Source organism: Sinocyclocheilus anshuiensis, unplaced genomic scaffold (genome assembly GCF_001515605.1).
Source record: "Sinocyclocheilus anshuiensis isolate Anshui unplaced genomic scaffold, SAMN03320099.WGS_v1.1 scaffold208, whole genome shotgun sequence".
In the NCBI taxonomy this organism is placed as follows: domain Eukaryota; kingdom Metazoa; phylum Chordata; class Actinopteri; order Cypriniformes; family Cyprinidae; genus Sinocyclocheilus; species Sinocyclocheilus anshuiensis.
The window spans coordinates 1,824,285-1,846,554 of record NW_015557186.1 but is presented as its reverse complement, the minus strand read 5'-3'; the positions used below and the strand labels follow the sequence as shown (position 1 = coordinate 1,846,554).

Here is a 22,270-nt window from a genome sequence, read left to right as displayed (position 1 = left end):
ATGTATTTTTGGCTATTGCTACAAATATACCCCAGCGACTTAAGACTACTTTTGTGCTCCAGGGTCACATATATTCATGAAATGTAAATGCAAAGCCCGAACAATATCAGCAAAAACAAGTGATCAGAATACCCAATTATACAAATAGTTCAAAAAATCAGTGTTGTTCATCCTCATTGATGTTAAATTTTAGTGCACCAGTCATATGGACTGTTATGATCCTATTATAAGTGGTGGAAATGGGCTTCCATAGATATTAATGTCAGTACGGTAACATTATCTTCCCTTGTTTGACATTTTTTAAAAGACATTTCAGAGCAAAATACATAATTATATAATATACTTACATTATATAAGTATAGATAAATAGCATTATAAACATACACAAGATTGGTGTAGGATTTACATTGAACCATTTTTTTTCCCGGTCGGAATTACTCATAAATTTCACAATTTACAAAGAAAGAGCAAGTGACACACTGAATTAAATGTGAGATTTTGAATTTTGAAGAAGACATTCTGAATTCTGAAGTAGAAATACTGACTTTTCTTGTAAAACACTCCAGTAATCTTTGTTTTATTTACAACTTAGAAAAATCAGCGGAACGTTCCCATTGCAAAAGCAAAAGTCTTGAACATGTAAAAGTCACTCATGATTCTGCATTCAAGCACAGATTTGAGGAAGCGATCGTCCACATTTCCTCTCGTGACCCGTAGCTGTAGTAGCGGCTCTGAAATAAAGCACTGATCACAGTGTGAAATCATAGTGCTGCTATGTTTTTAAAAGAAGTCTCTTCTGCTCACCAAGGCTTCATTTATTTGATTAAAAATACAGTAAAAATGTTTTTACTATTCAAAATAACTGTTTTCTGTTGGAATACATTTTAAAATGTAATTTATTGCTGTCATACAAAGCTGAATTTTCAGTATCGTTACTCCAGTCTTCAGTCACATGATCCTTCAGAAATTATTCTAAACTAAAACAAATAAAAAAAAATATAAAAACTATATATACAGTGGGTACGGAAAGTATTCAGACCCCCTTAAATTTTTCACTCTTTGTTATATTGCAGCCATTTGCTAAAATCATTTAAGTTAATTTTTTTTCCTCATTAATGTACACACAGCACCCCATATTGACAGAAAAACACAGAATTGTTGACATTTTTGCAGATTTATTAAAAAAGATGTTTTTTTTTTATGGTTTTCATTTCAGTTCCAGATTTAGTTATCTATAATAATAATCTTGATTCATCTTCCCCGTCCAATTAATCTCAATGTATAAAATCAAGTTCTGCAATTTCATGTAGACTTTCAATGAAACTCCATCAAGTCTCCTGAGTTTTGAGCAAAAACTGATCACAGATCTTTTTGTTTATTGCCCATCTGTCATTCTGTGGATGCTGAGAGCGGCCGGTCCATCATGAAGCTGTGTGTATTAGTATGCAGTATGCAGTATGTGGCTCAGGGTGGGCAAGAATAAAATGCTATTTTGTATATCTATGGAAGTGGCCTCCTCGCCTCTGGCTGGAGACAGTGAGATTACTTACAAACCGGCACAATTTTATGAGCATTTCGAGCCCTAAAGGATCCAGAACCACCAACAAAAAGGTGCTGTCGTGACCCCCATTTTCAACTGCGTTTGAGGTTCGCCAGAGATAAAGAAGTAAGCAATGAGATATATTTTCTTTTTAATTATAGGGCTCAGCCACGTTCCCGGATTCATCTTCATTGTTCTGAACCAGCAGTCCTGAACTGTCCTCCGACTCGAATATATTTCCACGTCTGACTCATCGCGGGCCACCAGGATCAGACAAAAAGAGCGCGAGACAATGACTTCACCTCAGAGGAAGTGTGTGGCATTTTATCTGTTTCAACTAAATGAACTTCTGTCAATGAAGTCGAAAAATGAGTGCTGTAACCTGCTCCTTGACACGGGATGTCAAAGACAAAGATAACTCAAATGACTGGGGGAATGTCTTATCCAGTCAATAGCAGACAACTAGCTGCCGGTGACTCGTGTATGAAAATAGATGTTGAGTGTGAATAATAATACACAACACTAGAGACGGAGCCCTAGTAGAACAATGATTGAGACGCTCAAAACAGCGGCTGTAGAAACGGAAGCCCCGCCCTCAAATCAAAATAGCCAATCACTTTACTGGGAAAAGTTCTATAGAATAGAAAAGGTTCTATCATTTAGAACCACTAAAAGGTTCCATTTAGAACTTTTCGTAAGGTTCTGTTAGTTACACATCATCTATATAGATTTGAGTTCTGTTTTAATGCCAAAACGTTTCTTCACACATAAACAAATTCAAGTATTAGCCTAAAATATTGAATTATTGACTTATTTGTAGCTTAAAGAACCCTGATATTATACTGTAGTTTATTATGTAAATATAATTGGAATAATAAAGTAAATAAAATAAAATAAATAGATGAAAAACTAACTACTGAAATAAATATGCACTAAAATGACTAAAATAAAAATAAATTAAAGCTATAGAAAAAAATGACAAGTACATAACAAAATTATTAAAACTTAAAATAAATTTAAATACATAGAATCTTGTAGGGATGGATATAAATTATATTTTAATGCTGAAACATTTCTTTCAACATATTTGAAATATTTTAAACTCAAGTATTAGTTTAAAATATTATTTTTTTACTTACTTTTTAGCCTAAAGAACCATGTTATTATACTGTATGTTACTATATAAATATAATTAAAATAAAATATTATTAGATGAAAATTTTAAACTTAAATATGTTACCTTGGCAACCAACTGAAATAAATAAGTACTCAAATTACTAATACTAAAACCAAAATAAAAATAAATAAAAGCTATAAACGTATTAAAAATAATAACATTAAAAATGACAAAAGCACATAAAATTATTAAAACTTAAACTAAAAAATTAAATGTTTAGAACATGGTAGGGATAGATTTAAGTTTTTTTTTTAAAGCCAAGACATTTTTTTTTTTTTTTACATTTTTTAATTAAATACTTAACATCAATAAATTCAGGTACTAGCCTAAGAAATGTAATTATTTACGAACTTTTTAGTCTAAAGAACCATGTTATTATACTGTAGGTTTTTATATACATATAACTGAAATAAAATAAAATGAAATATTAGATGAAAAACTTAAACTTAATGTTACCTTGGCAACTAACTGAAATTATGTAAATTACAAAAACTAAAACTGAAATAAAAATAAATTAAAGCTAAAGAAATATTGAAAAAAAAGATATAAAAATGACAAAAGCACATAACAAAACTGCTAAACTTAAGCTACACTGTAAAAAATTATTGTGATTTTAACAGTAGAAGACTGTAAAAGTGCTACAGTAAAAAGCTGTTAATTGGTTATCAGTAACTTTCCATACTATATGCTGTGAATAACGTCTCGGTTACGTATGGTAACCCTCGTTCCCTGAAGCTGTACAAATAAACTTGACTTGACTTGACTTGATTGTTGTAGCATGGCAGGTTGTAAATTAATTGATTAACAGTAAGTTTCCATACTATATACGGTGAATAACTGTAATTACATTTAATGTAATTTTACAGTAAAATACTGTTAAAATTACGTTTTTTGGAAGTGAAAAAGAGATAGTCATTGTATAATTTACAGTGAAAAACCATAAATTGACACTCCCAGAATTCCCTGCATGACACTTCATATTTTATGTTATTTCATTGAAATAATTATATTTCTTCTTAGTTTTTTCTTATCAGTTGTGTACATTAGGGCTTTATCTAATGTTGTTAAATTAATGTTTACTGCATTATTTCAGTATCATGCGCGTTACCATGATGGTGTTTAGTGTTCGTGTGAATGACACTGTGCACCTTCTATCTATCTATCTATCTATCTATCTATATATCTATATATATATATATATATATATTAGTATTTCCCTTCTCAGCTTGTGGAAGAGCTGTTTGTGATAAGCTTTGATTCATCATGTGACTTTCTCATCACTGTTTCTTTTTGGTGGTTATCAGTATTACAATGGTTCAAAACAGATATTAGTACTTCACTATGCTGGTTTATTAACATTACATCTGTTAATGAAATAGTTTTTTTATTGTGAATTTAAGATAAGTCTGTAAAACCTAAAATATTGCTACCATATTTTTAACTGTGAAATTCTGGCAACCACAGCAGCCGGAATTTTACCGTAAATGTCACAGATTTTTTTTACAGTGTAAAGTTAAAATGTATAGAACCTTGTGTATTTAATTTTTGTTTTAAAGTCAAAACATTTCTTTTAACATCTGACATACAAGGGTGTAGGTTTGATTTTGGCATTGGTGGGGAAATAACGGCAGACAGACATTTAATTGTTTGATCAAAATTATTGCTATGCAGGAGTTGGCTCTCTTATACAGATACATGGCAGGTGAATGCAAATGTTTATCAGAACTTCCTTCAGCAACACTGGGTTCCTTCCCTGCGTTCATCTCCCAATCAGTCTGCAATTTTCATGCAAGACAATGCCCCCATCACACTGTAAAATGGGTAAAGCAGTTCCTTGAAGCCAAGAACATAAAACTAATGAAATGGCCAGCCCAGAGTCCTGATCTAAACCTGATTGTAAATCTCTGGAAAATCCTTGGCGACAAAGTTATGGCTAATAATCCCACTACAGTCACCGAACTATGAAGAAGAGTGGACCAAGATCACACCAGCGCAGAGATGTGCTGAAGTCACTCAAAGTAGGGCCTCTACACTTCCTACTAATTTCTGACAGCTGTAACCCTCCAAAATGTTAGATGTAAACTTCCTTCGTGCTACAGTGGTTTCTGTTCTCTAATTTCGATCACTGTTTTCCACAAAATAATGTTTATTTGTTTAAATTCTCTGGTTGTTTTGTCAAACATGTTAGTAGAACAATGGTATACCCACAGCTAATATTCCTTCAAATTTTGAGTGATGAAGATAAACAATATTTCAGAAAAAAATCAAGAATTTATAGATTGTTCTCTAATTTTGATCTGCACTGTAAATATAACTAAAATAAAATAAATAAAAATGACAAAATAAAATAGCTAAAACAAACTCAAATGAAAATTAAAGGGGTCATATGATGCGATTAACACGGCATCACAGTATGGTAAGGGGCGTAACATTTCCATCACACGCTTGAGGTATTCGGCCAATCACAATGCACCAGATAGCTGGCCAATCACAGCACACCTCGGTTTTCAGACCGATGAGCTTTGTAAAAATCGACGCGTTTCAGAAAGTCGGGGCATAGAGGAGAAACAATAATGTACAGTATGTGGAAAATAATAATGTGTTTTTGAACCTTAAACCGCATAAACACATTTCATTACACCAAATACACAAAATAATGTTCTTTTTAGCAACGTCATATGACCCCTTTAAAACCAATTCAAATATTAATACACTAACAGCATAGAAATTATAGAATAACACTGTCACCAACTTGAAAAATACTGTCATCCGGCCTGATTTGTGCTAGAGAAGCAAAATCTATGATACGTTTTATTTGTGGATTGATATGGATCATTACTCGAGAGTTTGTCGCTTGGCTGTAGTTGAAATGATGAGTATCTCGTATCTTGGGAAGCTACAGCTTTCTCAACGCTGTCTGACATGATAAAGGTGACTTTACAGCATAATTGTAAGGTTACCTGCACTGGGAAGCAGGGGTCGGCGTTGCTGCAGGTGTGCAGACAGTCCCGTCCCTCTGCGAAGGCGCTTCGGCTGGAGCTCTGAGGAGTGAAGGAGATGTCGTGGTCGATGTACTGGCCCCAGTCCACCAGCATCTGGGAATAAGCGCTGTCCTCCAGGACGGCCGTGCTGGAGCCGCACATGATTTCATTGCTCACTTCTCGAACCTTAGAAAGCAAACCAGAGTGACTTCAGATGAGATGCATTTCCGCCATCATTCTGACCATCAGTTTTACACTCAAACATTTATGCTGAACATAAATATAGGCATAATTAGTATAATACTTAGTGTTTAGGGGTTTGTACAGCCTGACATATGAAATACTAGGTTTTTTTTTTCTGTTTTTTAATGGGACAGTTTATTACACCTTTTGACAAATAAGAATCTAAAAAAAAGCCCTTTGCACTTAAACTCTATTCTTACTAGATACTTTGATGCTATTGTGCTTAAGCAAATAAAACACGAGGATTTTCTGTGGTGAATAAAATGAATGCATGAAAACGAGTCCTGATATGCTGTTGTTTTGTGTGTGTGGGCAGTCAGGGAAATCTCATTATACCCCTCCGCCAGTGTTTGTTTACCTGTTGTAAATGTCATTAAAACCACTAGCAATTAAACCGCTATTCGCCAAAATTAGATGGAAGTGTTTTTGCCCTCTTGCACAACGTGAGATGTGGCAATGTGAACATTTGTCACGGCGCATCTTGCACTGAAGTGCTGCAGCCTTTGCCTCATTAAAAAAAATAGTTTCAGTGAGGCGCGCTGGCAGCGACGCTCATGTTTCTCTGCGTTTGGGAAGAAGAGGTTGTGCATATTTAAAACAGCGCACAGCATTGCATTTTTAATGCGATAATAGAGCAGGGAAAGGCCAACGTGTCACAGGTAGATGTGAGATGGAGCTCTTCTGAGGTGTTTAATATGCAATGTTTTCTCAAGCTTATTTGGCAGGTGTTCACAGATATATGATCTAATAATCTAATCTAATAATCATGCAATGCAAACAAGTATGACATGATTTGATGATGTTAAGTCAACATTCATTTTACACAACAATGGCTTGAATATCTTTGTTCCCAATGACTATTTTGTCTTGTTTTCCAGTGCAAATGTCAAAAGATTCTTAAATTAAGACACATTTACTTGAGAAGCAAAATGACTTAAGAAGTCTTGTTTTGTGGGAAATTGATCAAAATCAAGAGAGTTTATGATTAAATCAAGAACAAATATCTGCCATTGAGCTCAGAAAATTCAACTTAATTTAAAGGGAAAACAAGTTGATTTTTTTCTTATTGTAAGCATAAACTCACTTGAGTTTATTCAACTTCTCAGAAAACAAGACTTCATATGTTCAATTTGCATCTCAAGTAAATGTATCTTGATTTTTAGATATTTATATTAGAAAACAAGACAAAAACACTGAGAATATATTAATTTTATTTGGCAGTGCATGCAACATTTAATGCCATGACATTATGAATTTAAGACTTTCTGCTCTGATGTTAGGCCTTAATTTGTGGAAGGGTGAAATAAGACTTTTTACGACTGATAATGACATGAGCTCATTAGCATATGAGGGCACTCATTTGCATATAATTTCATTCCAGTTGCATTGAGTAACTCCTCCCCACAGTGAATAATTTTGTTCTGCACATCAGTTTCAGTCCTGTCTTTCATGAATTGTGAGGATATTCTCATGCAGCTCACCAGAGGAAGTTGGAAGCCGCTGTATTGGCGTCCGGTGTTCCAGCCTTTGGGTTGGTTTTCTCCATCCTCGTACTCCGCCGGAAGCCATCTGGCCAAGCCGGTGTTTGCTGCTCCCCAAAGCGGGTTCTTCCTAAAAAAACACAGTATGAATGCATGTGATCAAAAATGTCTCATGACATTGCATTTTTAAAGAATATAAGGGAACAGCTGCTGTACTAAAGAGCTCACAGTCAATGCATTATTGCAATTAATATTCTCACATTACTTTCAAAAATGCATTGTCCTTCATCTGCCTGTAATTCTACATTGCATGACCTCAGAAATGACAGGACCTGACTATTAATGGCATTGCATACTGTACATTTCATTTTCTGGCTCAATGCAATGCATAAAATCTCTCAGTAACCGAATATAAACAAATATACTCATTCTTTAAATGTTTTTGTCAATGCATTTTGGGTTTGAACTAGAATAACAAGCACTTTCACTCTAAGCACTTAGTTGCCCTAACATTACTTGGCAAATCATAACATCACACCTGATATGTGCATTTCAGAGACTTTTCACCAGATTTGTATGCACTTCGATTATTTAGTCACAAATGTAGTACAAATATTCCATTTGGTCTCTCATAAAAACTGCATGTATAACTAGACTTTTACACGTTCTGAAGAAAATGTGAGTGATTTTTGCCTGTGCAAAACTCAACACCACAGTCAAGTCGTTTATTTATATAGCGCTTTATACAATACAGATTGTTTCAAAGCAGCTTCACGTTTATAAAACAGGAAAATAATTCATGTTGATGTTTAATGTTTGATAATTAATGTTAATGTTGTAAAATGAATCAATTATGAAACAAACGTAATTTTTAGCTGTAAAGCAGAAAATAAATCAAATCATAAAACTGTTCATTTAACTGTATATTTATATATCTATTTAAACAAAACCAGTCAAAATTCAACACTTACTAAAAACTATAAAAATCATAAGAATGTAAAATTTAAATATATAAATAATTTCCAAACAAAAGCATATCCAAATAAAACACTTACTAAAAATGTGTTAAACCATGAAAATATTAAATTATAATAAATACTTTTACATAAAAATTTCTAAAATAATTAATAATTTCCAAATAAAATAAAATTGAAATAAAATACTTACTAAAAATTGATTAAATCATAAAAATGCAAAATTATACTAAATATTTGATAAATTAAAACAGTAAAAATATAACACTGAAAATTACTGAAATCATAAGAATGTAAAACTGAAAAAAAAAGTGCGGTTGCTAGGGTGTTTCTAGGATAATTGGGTGTTTTCTTATTGTCTCAAGTCAAAAAAACAGTGCATGCTTACGTCTATGTGATATTTGAATCCCTACATTTGAGAATGATCAGAACAAACAGTCCCGTATGAACAGCAGTGATAGTGTTTGTCGAGCCCCCGTAATAATTTGGAGAAATGTTTAAAATAGTATTAGATGCATATAACACCGCACTCAACTACTCATAGAAGATAGATTTAATCAGAACTAATGATGTTTTTGCATTAAAAATATATAATTTGATGCATCAGAACTAGACGGATATGGTACATTTCCTCCCACAAATGTAAAATAACGCTATAAATCTTGCAAGCCGAGCCAGTGTGGAGAACTGGGATTAATTTCCCCAAAGCCAAATCAATCATATGCATCATAAAGGAAAAGATAAGGAAAAACCACATATTGAGTTTATTCTGATTTAAATCTGTTTATATGATTGCAGACAGCTCTATCAGCGCAATGCAAATGAATCCACACTGCAAAAAAGATTGACGTTGTCTTGTTTTGCAGTACAAATATTTAAACATTCTTAAATCAAGATTCATTTACTTGAGATGCAAAATTGCTTAAGCTATTAAGTCTTGTTAAAAAGATCAAAATGAAGTGAGTTTACACTTAAAACAAGAAAAAATATCTGCCAGTGGGGTCAGAAAAAATAAACTTAATTCAAAAGGGAGAAAAGATCATTTTTCTGACCCCGTTGGCAGCTCATCTAATTTTGATATTTTCAATTTATCGCATGCAATTTTGTTTCTCAAGTAAATGTATCCTGATTTAAGAATGTTTAGATATTTTACTGAAAAAAACAAGAAAAAAATACTTGTTTAGAAAATAATTTTTCACAGTGTGAGAAGCAACACACAAGTATTTTTTGTCTTGTTTTTCTTAAACTTCATGATTTTTTTATTTAGTATTTTTGTCTAGCAAAATTACATAAGATATTAAGTCTTGTTTTCTAAAAATATGTAAAAATTAAGAGTTTAAGCTTAAAACAGGACAAAATATTTATATTAAAAAATATATATTATTTTACTGAACCCACTGGCAGATATTTTTTTTCTTGTTTTATGCATAAACTGCATACACATATATATATATATATATATATATAGACGTATATATAGACATATATATATATATATACAGTATTAGTATTTTTGTCTTGTTTTCCAGTACAAATATCTAAACATTCTTAAATCAATATACAAGCAAAATTACATAAAACATTAAGTCTTGTTTTCTTGAAAAATATATCACAATTAAGTGAAATTATCAGAAAAATAAACTTAATTAAAATGGAAAACAAGATAATTTTTCTGACCCTATTCAAAAACATTTTATTCTTGTGTTATGCTTAAACTCACTTCATTTTCAGAAAACAAGACTTAATGTCATTTTGCTTCTCATATATAGATATAGATATAAATATAAATTGATTTAAGAATGTTTAGATATGTGTAATGGAAAACAAGACAAAAATACTGATCGGGAACATTTTTTGCAGTTGCAGCAGATGAAAGCAAGCACAGGTTTGTGACGTATTTCATGACCCGGGTGAGCAGGGCATGAATATTTAAGGTTTAGACATTATTTTTATACTGTTTAGTGATATTCTCATCTGCTCGAAGCTCTGACCCGCAGGTCATCTTATCATATCAACCTGATCCTCTCCACAAAAGGCCGCGGAACTGTTAACCGAGGGTCTGATTTCTGTGCTCTCAATCTGCGAGACGTGCCTCCCGCTGCATTATGGATGAATTATTAAGATGGGAGTCAGATACCTGTTATTGCAGACTCCAGAGATGCTGCGGTATTTTCCATCTTTGGCGCAGGTGGTGGGATGGAGAGTGCGAGGGCATCCAGACAGGTTTGCTATCCACTCCACTGCCTTCACGGAAAGGAGCTCTTGAAAAGCAGTTAATGTGTTTACGAATGCAACTCAAACACTGAAGGGTAAACAGTCTGCCGAGGTTCCCGTAGATGAGGCAACATTGATTAAATCTGACATTTAAAGCTCTTCCGAGATGATGCCACTGCATTATTCCACACTTACAGAGCTGAATCTCTAGTACATGTCGCGCAAAATAACACGCTAAATAATACCCCGCAGCGGCCCCATGAAGTGTTTAGACACTTAAAAAATGTCAATGCATTAGATCAAGTGTCATCGGTGCTCAGGAGCTTTTATTAAACGGATAGTTCATGCAAAAATTAAAATTTGCTGTTAATTTACTGTAGGTGACCATTTTCTTCAGTAGAGCATTAAAGAAGATTTTTAGCTGAAACCGTGCTCCTTGGTGATTCATAAAATGCAAATGAGCAGCTTCTGGCACTTTGAGAGTCAAAAAGGCATATCAGGAAACACAAAATTAATACCTGTGACTATTGACAACATATTGAGGTCTTATGAAGCAAAATGATCATTCTGTGCAAGAAACTGAACATTATTTACAACATTATTAGCTGTTATCCAGAGCCTCAGGCAAACGGTTCAGTTTGTGAATGAATCATTATTTTGAACCGGTTCTTTTTAATGAATCGGTTCATCAAATCGGACTGAAGCGTCTGAATCAGTTCGCGGCTCGAGCAGCACAGATCTACACGTTACTCAATCAAGTTTCAGACGCCTGACAGTCACTCCGACTCTAAATAAGCCAAAATACCATCTGATCCTGTGACGAATTAACTGATTCAGCGCTCCAGTTCCTGTCACTGACTGAACCGAGGAAACAGTTCGACTCTAACTGAAGACCTATGAGTGAACCGAGAGCTTGAATGAAGGGGCAAAATGAACGTTTATATGGTTTCTTATGGTTTATATATAAAGGTGAGCTGATGAAGACTAGTTTATTCAGCTTTAGACATGTAAAACATCCACGTTTCACATCATTATTGGGTGCTTTAATAATATAATTATGTATAAGTGAGGTCATTGCATGATTACGTAAACGAACTAGTGAATTGAACCAGTTTATAGAAACGAACTGTCCAAAAGAATCAGTTCGCAGACAAGAATCAGATTTCCCTGTTTGCCTGAGGCTCTGGATTACAGATGGTAATGTTGTAAATAATGTTCAGCTTCTTGCACAGATGATCGTTTCACTTCACAAGACCTCAATATATCGTCAGGAGCCACGGGTATTCATTTTGTGTTCCTTGATATGCTCTTTTTTTATTCTCAAATACATGAAGCAGCTGACTTGCAATTTTATGCATCACCAAGGACCAAGTTTCAGCTAAAAATCTTCTTTACTGTTCTACTGAAGAAAAAAAAGTCACCTACATCTTGGATGACCTGAGAGTGAGTAAATTAACAGCAGATTTTTATTTTGTGTGAACTATCCCTTTAAATTCACTGCAATAATCTGAGGGAATAATGTATGTATAAGAGCCTCACCTGACACAGACAGTGATCTTTTATGTCTCCTGCTCGCCTTCTCCTTTAAAAGCCCTAAAGTCATGTGAAAGATCTCTGCTGATTTGGAGATGTGCTGTGTTTCTGATGCCGGACGTCTGGAGAGCGTGTACATGTGTAAAGGCTTAGGATCGAACCTGCAACTCAGAGAAAAAGAGGGAAATACTATCTCTACTGTCTTTATTAGGAGATAAAATGTTTATAAATTATAAAAATGATTATAGACTTTTGTTCACCCTTGTGAAGTTTGATTCAGTGCAGCATTGACCATCTGAAGACTCTCTTGAAAGGACGATATAATCAAGCTCTCAGGAACGACTGGTTTTCCAGAGAAAATCAAATGTGAGGATTAGAAATAAAATATGAAACCGAGAGTTCCAATAATGAAATCTAATTGGTTAAAATATAAAAATATGAATTATATTAATTATTATTTAATAATAATAATAATAATAATAATACAAATACTACTACTACTAAAAATAATAATTATTATTATTATCATAATTATTATATACATATATCAGTATATACATAACATAATAAGTAATATAATAATAATAATAATTATCACACACACACACACACACACACGTATATATATATATATATATATATATATAAACACTTGGTGTTTCTTATTATACTGCTGTAGCTTTCAATTTATTAAAGTAATTAACAACTTAAGGCTGTGATGCCTGTACTATACTGTAACGTCAAGAAAAATCCTCCCAGAAATCCACATTATCATTGCAAACAAATTGTCAGTGTTGAAAATTTAAACGAACTGCTCATGTCCTTTAGTGATGTGCTTTGAAATGTAAAATATTCAGATTAACTCAGGTTTTACATTAATATAATGTCCCAAGGGTGGGCTTACGAATATAGACTATAATTTGACATCTTGACATTCATGCCATAGTTAAAAAACATGGGGTTTGCGAGAAACATCCCCATTTCACCTCTGACTGTGTGGCATCAAAGCCAGCATGATCTTTCGGTGGGGCTGACAGCACAAACAAACCAGAGCTGAAACTCAGGACGACATTCCCACTGGGAATCTTCTGTTGACATAACACGCATCCTAATACAAACCAACAACCCATCTACTCTTTACATGAAGACAGCAGCTTAACAATGCCATCCCGCTCACCATCTGACCTTCCTATTACGTGCCGAGACCTGCAATTTCTTGGGAAATATCCCAAGGGTCTCCGCAGGAGATGTCATTACAGAAATTTGGCACCAGATGTCAGGAACCAGATGTGGTTGGAACATTGGGTCTGGAAACGTCCGAACTAAATGTCAGTAGGTACAAAATAACCCGTAATGAATCCGTCGCCAGCTGGCTGTACAAATAAGACGCTGTGTTGAGTTCTGGCAATTGCTGCCAAATCCCACTTGGAGGTCTTTGCTTATTTGGAACAAGGAATGGCAATTAACCACAAATCATTGATCTGAAGATCATCTTACTATGTCTAGATCAGTGTTGGGTGTAACACATTACAAGTAACAGGAGTAATCAGATTACTTTTTTCAAGTAACTAGTAAAGTAACTCATTACTTTTTAATGTACAAGAAAATATCTGAGTTACTTTTTCAAATAAGTAACGCCAGTTACTTAGTTTTTGAATTTATTGACTGACAGCTCTCCTGTCCCCATGCTGATTTGGTATTCCTCAAAATGAATAAAAACAGTGAAATGCAAGCTCAGAATATTACACAAATCTGCAATAATTAAAAGTTAACACAAAAATCCTTTGCATATTTAATCCCAAAAAAACAAGCAACCCCAATGCCAGACAAGAAAAGGTAACGCAAAAGTAACGTAACGGATTACTTCCCATAAAAAGTAACGGAGTAACACAATAAGTTACTTTTTTAGAGAGTAACGCAATATTTGAATGCATTACTTTTAATAGTAACTTTCCACAACACTGGTCTAGACATCTCAGTATCACATATGAGCTGAAAGGCATGTGAAAGACGCCACATACGCTGAGATGAATTAGATGAATCTGTGCTCAGACCGCAGCATATAATGACAGAGGTTAACCGCATCAGAACGCCAGCCATGTCTCCGCTGACCTGCAATACAAGAGACATTTTAATTGACTAAAAATAAGTGCAATAAATGTCAAATGACAGAAAAATAAACTTTGAGCGCAGACATGATATTTACTTTCACTGCAGAATAATTAACACTATTTATTCTGTACTCTATGTGATTACTGCACACACTATGGAATAAACATTACAGTGATAAACTATGATTAATAATTTTACAAATACGATTTTAAAGAAGAAATCTCTCATATCTTGTCCCAAAAGCATAAGTACTTGAAATGAGTTTGGAGAAATATTGACTCAAAAGTATAACATTTCTTTAATATTCAGCACATATAATCTGCCATTGTATATTATTTGTATATCAGCATTGGTATCAGCTGATACTTCAACACCAATTAAATTTAGCTTAACAAATATTACCATCTACATTTACAATTGTACATTACAGAAATAAAATCCTTATTTGTGTTACAGTATACTGTAATCTGTATCCTATAGGATACTGTTCATTTGGCCTTGTTTAATTATATTTATGCAAAATATATTCTGTTGATTTTGTAGTGAACTATGATGCAGAAATTTCTTGACAGCTAACAAATGAATACATTTAATCTAAAATAATTAATAAATTATTGGAAACACTACCATTCAGAGGTTTGGGGTGAGTTTTTTGTTTTACTTTTATTCAGCAAGGATGCATTAAATTGTTCAAAAGTGACAGTAAAGACATTTATATTGTTACAAAAGATTTTCATTTCAAATAAATGCTGTTCTTTCGAAACTTTATATACATCAGACAATCCTGAAAAATAAAATGTATCATGGTTTCCACAAAATATGAAGCAGCACAACTGTTTTCAACATTGATAATAATCAGAAATGTTTCTTGAGCATCAAATCAGCATATTAGAATGATTTCTGAAGGATCATGTGACACTGAAGACTGGAGTAATGATGCTGAAAATACAGCTTTGATCACAGAAATAAATTACAGTTTAAAATATATTCAAATTAGAAAACACTTATTTTAAACCGTAAAAATATTTCACAATATTACTGCTATATTTCATACCTCTAGTCTCAGCGGTGTTGTGTTGTGAGGCGTTTGTCTGTGTGTTTCCAGTCGGCTGTGTTCACTCTCCCCCGTGTACTCGTCTCTGCTGGGTTTTGCTCACTGACTGTGAACAGTCAAACTCTGCTGATTCCACCAAAACCCTTGATTTTCAAGACTCCAAGCTTCATGAAGCGTGTCGTTCGAGTGCCCTCTTTAAACACAACACAAGCTCGTGTCAAGCATCTGTCAGGCCTCTGAAATCATGATTATCTGCTCATAGCAGATTTCAAACATGACATTTCACAACCTTATAGGAATAGTTCACCTAAAACAGACCATTTTGTCATCATTTACGAGCTATATTTAAATTTTTGCCTGGTATATTCCTATAAATGACATGCGTTGATTTCTTGACATCATCTCATTTTCAGGGAAAGGTCCGTCTGTGAACTCTTAAACACAACTCAATTCACTCAACTAATTATTTTAGCTGTATGTCTGCGGCAGATGAAGAACGACCTGATGCTTTTGGCATAACTCATCTGAATAGTCAGATCTTTGGCTGGACAATGATCCATAATTAAAGTAAGTCAAGTCATTCATCTAGATTAATAACAAAGCATGTTAAGGATTAATTGCACTTGATCTGATGTCTTTGTACAAGTAATCATCTAAAAGCCTGTAAAAAGAGTTTAAATAATTCATTTATAAGAGTTCATGTCATTCGTGCCCTATAACAATATCATACATAGAAAACACAGTGACTAGATTACATTTATATTACATTGTCTGAGGAAGCTGCAACACTCACCGACACAATTCCAGGTGTTGCTACGCAGTTGCTAGGGTGTTTTGAGTGGTTGCTAGGTGGCTTCTTTCTGTCCTTTTGTTGAAATCACTAGCGGTCACATTAGCGATGTTTCAACGAAATTTCACCAGGAAAAAAGTTCCAAAATTGTCAATAGGGCAGCAATGTTTTATAAAGTATGGAAGCCCGTTTCCGCCACTGAATAAAAAAAATTAAAAAAAAGTAATTGCTTTTTTTAATCTCGCAATTCTTTTTGTCTCAGAATCGCAATTCCGAGAAGTAGAGTCGGTTGTGAGATTTAAACTCGCAATTATGAGAAAAAAGTCAGAATTGCAAAATAAAGAGTCGCAATTACTTGAAATCACTAGCGGTCACATTAGCGATGTTTCAACGAAATTTCACCAGGAAAAAAGTTCCAAAATTGTCAATAGGGCAGCAATGTTTTATAAAGTATGGAAGCCCGTTTCCGCCACTGAATAAAAAAAATTAAAAAAAAGTAATTGCTTTTTTTAATCTCGCAATTCTTTTTGTCTCAGAATCGCAATTCCGAGAAGTAGAGTCGGTTGCGAGATTTAAACTCGCAATTATGAGAAAAAAGTCAGAATTGCCAGATATAAATTCGCAATTCTGAGAAATAATGCCAGAATTGCGAGAAATTAACTCAATTGCGAGAAAAAAGTCAGAATTGCAAAATAAAGAGTCGCAATTACCTTTTTTATTTTTTATTCAGTGGCAGAAACGGGCTTCCATAATATAGCGCAGCTCACACGGAAGTCACGTTCAAAAAAAATAAAAAATAAATAAATGAAACTATTTGAAAATGAGAGTCGGTTGCGAGATTTAAACTCGCAATTATGAGAAAAAAGTCAGAATTGCCAGATATAAATTCGCAATTCTGAGAAATAATGCCAGAATTGCGAGAAATTAACTCAATTGCGAGAAAAAAGTCAGAATTGCAAAATAAAGAGTCGCAATTACCTTTTTTATTTTTTATTCTGTGGCAGAAACGGCCTTCCATAATATAGCGCAGCTCACACGGAAGTCACGTTCAAAAAAAATAAATAAATAAATAAAATAAAACTATTTGAAAATGAGCAACATTTATATGTGGGGAACTTTTTCGCCTTCATGCGAAACTCGATCGTCTCGATCGCGTGGATTCCTTTTGAAGGGACTCCGTTTTGGCTGCAAATTTCGCTGAGCAACAGTGTAAAATTATTTTTACTTATTATTTCACTATGTTACTTTGAGGGTCAAAAGCACAGTCTTAAATAAATAAACGTAATAAATGAGAGAAATTTGACAGGAAATCTTTCGCCCTCGCGTGAAACTCCCGATCGCGCAGATTCCTTTTGAAACGGCTCGATTTCGAGTCATTTTGAAATGAACCAGTTATTTTCCCTTCAAAGTATTTAAAAATCTTACTGTGATCAATTAGACCATTACAAAAACATTGTTAAATAAATAAATACATTTAATAATTAAAATAAATTTACCAGAATATTTCGCCCTCAAGCGAAACTCCTGATCGCACAGATGATTCCTATCTGAAGGACTAGATTTCACTGAGCAATGGTAAATGTGTAAAAAATGATAGTAGTCATTTTGCAATTAACCTATTATTTTCCCCTCAAATGATTTTAATATTACGCTGTTTGGGTTAAATTTACCAGAATATTTCGCCCTCAAGCGAAACTCCTGATCGCGCAGATGATTCCTATCTGAAGGACTAGATTTCACCGAGCAATGGTAAATGTGTAAAAAATGATAGTAGTCATTTTGCAATTAACCTATTATTTTCCCCTCAAATTATTTTAATATTACGCTGTTTGGGATCAGACCTGGCAACCCTGATTCCTATAGAAATGAATCAGTTTTGCGAATTGACCACATCTTAAGAGCAACATTAACACTGATGCTTGCCTTAGTAAACACCACTAATTAGTGTCCAGAAAACACCTTAATGATGTGCAAATATTGCCATCTCACAGGTCTGATGTTCCTGCACTTCAGAGTGAAACTGTGAGCGACTGGCGTCAATGATACTTGACAGAAACAGAAGCACCAGCTCATCCGATAAAAGGCCGCGGCTCCTGAAGCTCTTCACTGCGATTCAAGTGCCCTAGATGGGGCAGTAAGTGAGCAATGACGTGTTTCTCCCAAAATACAGCACTGCTGGCTGAATCCATCAAGACTTTCACTCTAAATGTTTCTTCCTCCATCTCTGGAGTTCAACTCAGCGTCGATCCGCCTCTCTGGTGCCCAGCAGAGCGCAGAGATGCTGCTTTAGTATTCGAGTCCAGCGCTTCAGATGGGCCTGTACGTCACAATATGAGTGTGTCTCTGCAGCAACACACAGCCGTGTTTCCTTACTGAATTGATTTGCGTTTTAAACAAATTGGGTGAGTCAGCGATTCACTGATCCATTCATAAAAGCATTTTCTTTCTGCGTTCATGAATGAATCAGTCGTTTGGAAAGAATAGACTGAATAAATGACTCAGCGACTCACTTGCCGCCACCTACTGGTAATTTTAGTTTCATATTTAAAAGTATCATTCTATTTTTTTTCTGTCATTTAAAATTTCTATATTCCAGTTTTTATATTTAAATCTCATAAAATGATTTATGCAATTTGTATGTGCAGTGAAAATGCATGTACAAGTGCTACAAATCTATCTATACATATATATATATATAATTCAAAGATTTTAAACTGCAAATAAAATTAAGACTACAATCAATAATACATCACAGTGTGTTTTTGGTATAATTGTAATTATGCCTCATGTTCTGTGAAGATTGATTGTCATTTTGAAATTAGCCTGTTAATTTGCCTTCAAATTATTTTAATATGTTACTCAGTTTAGTATTAATTTGACCCTTGCAAAAACACACTGTAAAAAAAATTAATGAATAAATAAATAAATACATTTGATAATTGAGGAACTATATAGAATTTGGATTATAAAATTTCTGATTTATTTTACCAGTTTAGGGTAAATTAATATTGTTTTCCCTTCAAATAGGGTTAAATAAACATAAACAGGTATATACCCATTTTTACATGTGAATATTTTCTCTTGCATCTGAACCCACACAAGAATCATGCCGTATTCCGTCAGCAGTGAACTAATCATTCCTTTATTTGGAAAAGAACTGGAATAACATCAAACTAAATAGAACAGTAGTTTAGGGACCTTGGTTTTTAGAAAATGTCAGTTTTCGAGGACAGTAGCTGGCACGACTGTCTATTTACTGTTAATGAAACAACTACTTCATAATAACACGTATCAAATCAGTGTAACATAGGTAGCACTTTAATTCAAAAGGAGAAAACCATCAGAACTGACTTTAAAAATCATTCATATGACTTGCTGTTATTACTCTTTGTTCTAAATGAAGAGGTTTGAGGCGCTGAATAGAAAACAAAGGGCAAAAGAACACAAAGTCATCTAGTTTGGTTGATTTTACAGCTGGAAGTCTCAGAGTTTCACCCGTTTTGCCCTGTAAATTGTCAAATGCAGTTCATGCATCAACTTATAATGCTGTATGTCAACATCTGCTTTGCTACATAATCAGTGTAAGCACATGATTGATCGTGTTAGTAGTTAAGAAAGAAATCATAACTCAAAGCATGTCAAAATAGCATCTACTCAAAGTGCTCCTTAAGCGTCGCTCTGAATTTAGAAGATTCGTACAAATATAACAAGAACTAGATATATTGTGCATAAAATCAGAGAACCAGACGAGACGGATGTTTCTAGCTGCTGCACATGTACTTCTGCGTGAGACTTTGACTGTTGACAAAGACGGGATCCACCGTGGCCACTTTAGCAGCGATGAACGAGTGAATGCAATGAAGCACAGCTGTCAGATTAGCAAACTCCAGCTCCTGGAAGAAAAGAAGCCATCAGGAAGATGTTTCTCACTTATATTTGAACATTAAACTGCCTCGCATCTTGACTGATTTTTATCAAGTAAGCGTCAGAATAACTGCAGTAATATCTCCAGATGAACACTTACTGGACTGAAGCAGCTCAGCTTTACTTGATTCTCCATCAATCATGTTTTAGAGTCTCAAATCTGATCATCAGGATCTTTTGAGGAGCGTTTGTTTCCAGAAGCTTTACTTTCACTGTTCCTCAGCGGAGGAATGATCTTCACAAGCCTCCAGAACATCTCATGGCTATTTCTTCAGCTCTCAATCACTGCATTATATGTTTGGATCATTTCAATCTCATCTTACTGAGACATATTATTGGAGATATAGAGCGACCGCTGATATTTATATCATTTTATGTCAGTATCTGCTCTACTTTTATAAAGATCTAATTGATTTACATTAAAACCTATCAAGACGCATTTCATCGTTTTTTCCGTATAAATATCAGCATCTGCACCAAATTTCATATTTTGACTCAGTTTGGGCCTCTGAATGAAGTTGAGCTGTTTTTCTCTCCATATTCTCACTATATCATACTATAAACACCTAATGCACCAAATATCCTCAACAGAAAACACACAAGCAAACTTTTTTTGTTTTTGATTATATTTTGACTAAAGGTTTAAGAAACTATCCTATTTTTTCTGACTATTATTTCATATGTCAGGCTTTACAAGGTTAAATATCTCATCTAATTTGACTATTTTATTAAATGGACGACAAATCTGACATCAAAACAGTTAAACTAATATTGTAAACCCGGAAATTATGATATATTTATACAGCACAAATGTTGTCTGATGACATTTCATCCTAATATTCTCGTGTAAACACATTCTGACCTTCATTTCGATCTGTTTATTCTCTGAATTCTGGAACAGGAGCTTCACTCGTGTCTTGCCGTCATCCGATGAACCCTTCAGCTGGGAGAACTTGTATTTCCAAATGGTTTTCTGTGGAAAAGCAGGTGAAAAAAATGCAAGCAGAGTAGACAGGCATGCAAAATCTGCGCACTTGAGAAATGAAGTGGTCATTCACTGATAAACCCCATTCACATCTGTGTTTTACGGAGCCCCTAAAGGGACACAGTGGTGGGAAAAAATATTTTTCAAATCTTTTGCATTCAAACTTTTACGTTCTTCCAGTGGTTCATACAGCTCCGTACGTTCACAATGGAACGGTTCAAAGAGTTTTATTTTGAACTTGGACTCAAGTATAAAGAAATACAGTCAGTGCTTAGTTCAAGGCATGGTTTTGGGATATTTTAAAAAGCTTAATGTGGCTTAATGTGCTAAAACAGTGACACTTGAGGACCGAATTCAGTACACGACTTCTCCAGATGTTAACTGATGGACTGGAGTGGTGTGAATTATTGTGATGTTTTTATAAGCTGTTTGGACTCTCATTCTGACGGCACCCATTCACTGCAGAGCATCCATTGCTGAGCAAGTGATGCAATGCTACATTTCTCCAAATCTGATGAAGAAACAAACTCATCTGCATCTCGGATGGCCTGAGGGTGAGCACATTTTCAGCAACTTTTAATTTTTGACTGAACTATTCCTTTAAATTAGTCCATAAAGCACTTTAATTTCATGAGAACTGTAATAAAGCACTTTTATTACAGGTAGTTGAGCTGGTTTGGGTTAAACGCACAGACGTGATCAGCGCATCGTAAGAGAAGACTGAAGATTATCACGTTTAACACACTTTTCACTGATGTGCAAATCACAGCCTGCTATTCGAACCAAGAACAATACACGCCAGATTTAGACGGCACAATTAAACTGGCCTCTCAGCCTCGTAATCAGCCCGTGTTAGTCTAATTCATGCCGTTCGAACACTTCTGTGTGAATCACAAATCATGCCATTAACCAGCACCTGCTGAACTCTTCGTTTCAAAAATAAAACATGATTAAGCTGTAATTTAGGAACACAAACATCCCAGAATTCATCCGATTCACTGATAATACATTGTAAATAAATGAAAAAATTTAATATTTGCTGATGTCACTTCCTGGATGATGATGATGTCATTGAAGAACTGGCTTTTGATATTTAAAGGAATTTTTCAGATTAAAGGAATGTAAAGAGATTTTCAAAACACTGGAAAAACCTATTAATTGATCACCAACTAAAACACAAGGAACCATGTTTTGTTTAAAGGGGTCATATGATGCGATTTCATTTTTTCCTTTCTCTTTGGAGTGTTACAAGCTCTTGGTGC

The 22,270-nt window shown here is 34.2% G+C and overlaps 2 protein-coding genes across 2 annotated transcripts in view; both read right to left on the bottom strand.

Moving 5' to 3' along the window:
- The window catches only part of LOC107678715 (thyroid peroxidase), a 30,405-nt gene extending 16,162 nt beyond the window's left edge, over positions 1-14,243 (bottom strand). The window contains exons 1-6 of the mRNA XM_016474085.1: positions 14,165-14,243; positions 12,404-12,485; positions 12,150-12,310; positions 10,534-10,657; positions 7,423-7,552; positions 5,678-5,884 (exon numbers count right to left, since the gene is read on the bottom strand). Coding sequence (XP_016329571.1) covers positions 5,678-5,884; positions 7,423-7,552; positions 10,534-10,657; positions 12,150-12,310; positions 12,404-12,485; positions 14,165-14,243 — 783 coding nt within the window. The remainder of the gene's footprint in view (positions 1-5,677; positions 5,885-7,422; positions 7,553-10,533; positions 10,658-12,149; positions 12,311-12,403; positions 12,486-14,164) is intronic.
- Positions 14,244-19,222: 4,979 nt separating this feature from the next.
- The window catches only part of LOC107678740 (gamma-2-syntrophin-like), a 65,975-nt gene continuing 62,927 nt past the window's right edge, over positions 19,223-22,270 (bottom strand). The window contains exons 16-17 of the mRNA XM_016474118.1: positions 20,886-20,996; positions 19,223-19,992 (exon numbers count right to left, since the gene is read on the bottom strand). Coding sequence (XP_016329604.1) covers positions 19,861-19,992; positions 20,886-20,996 — 243 coding nt within the window. The 3' untranslated portion in view covers positions 19,223-19,860. The remainder of the gene's footprint in view (positions 19,993-20,885; positions 20,997-22,270) is intronic.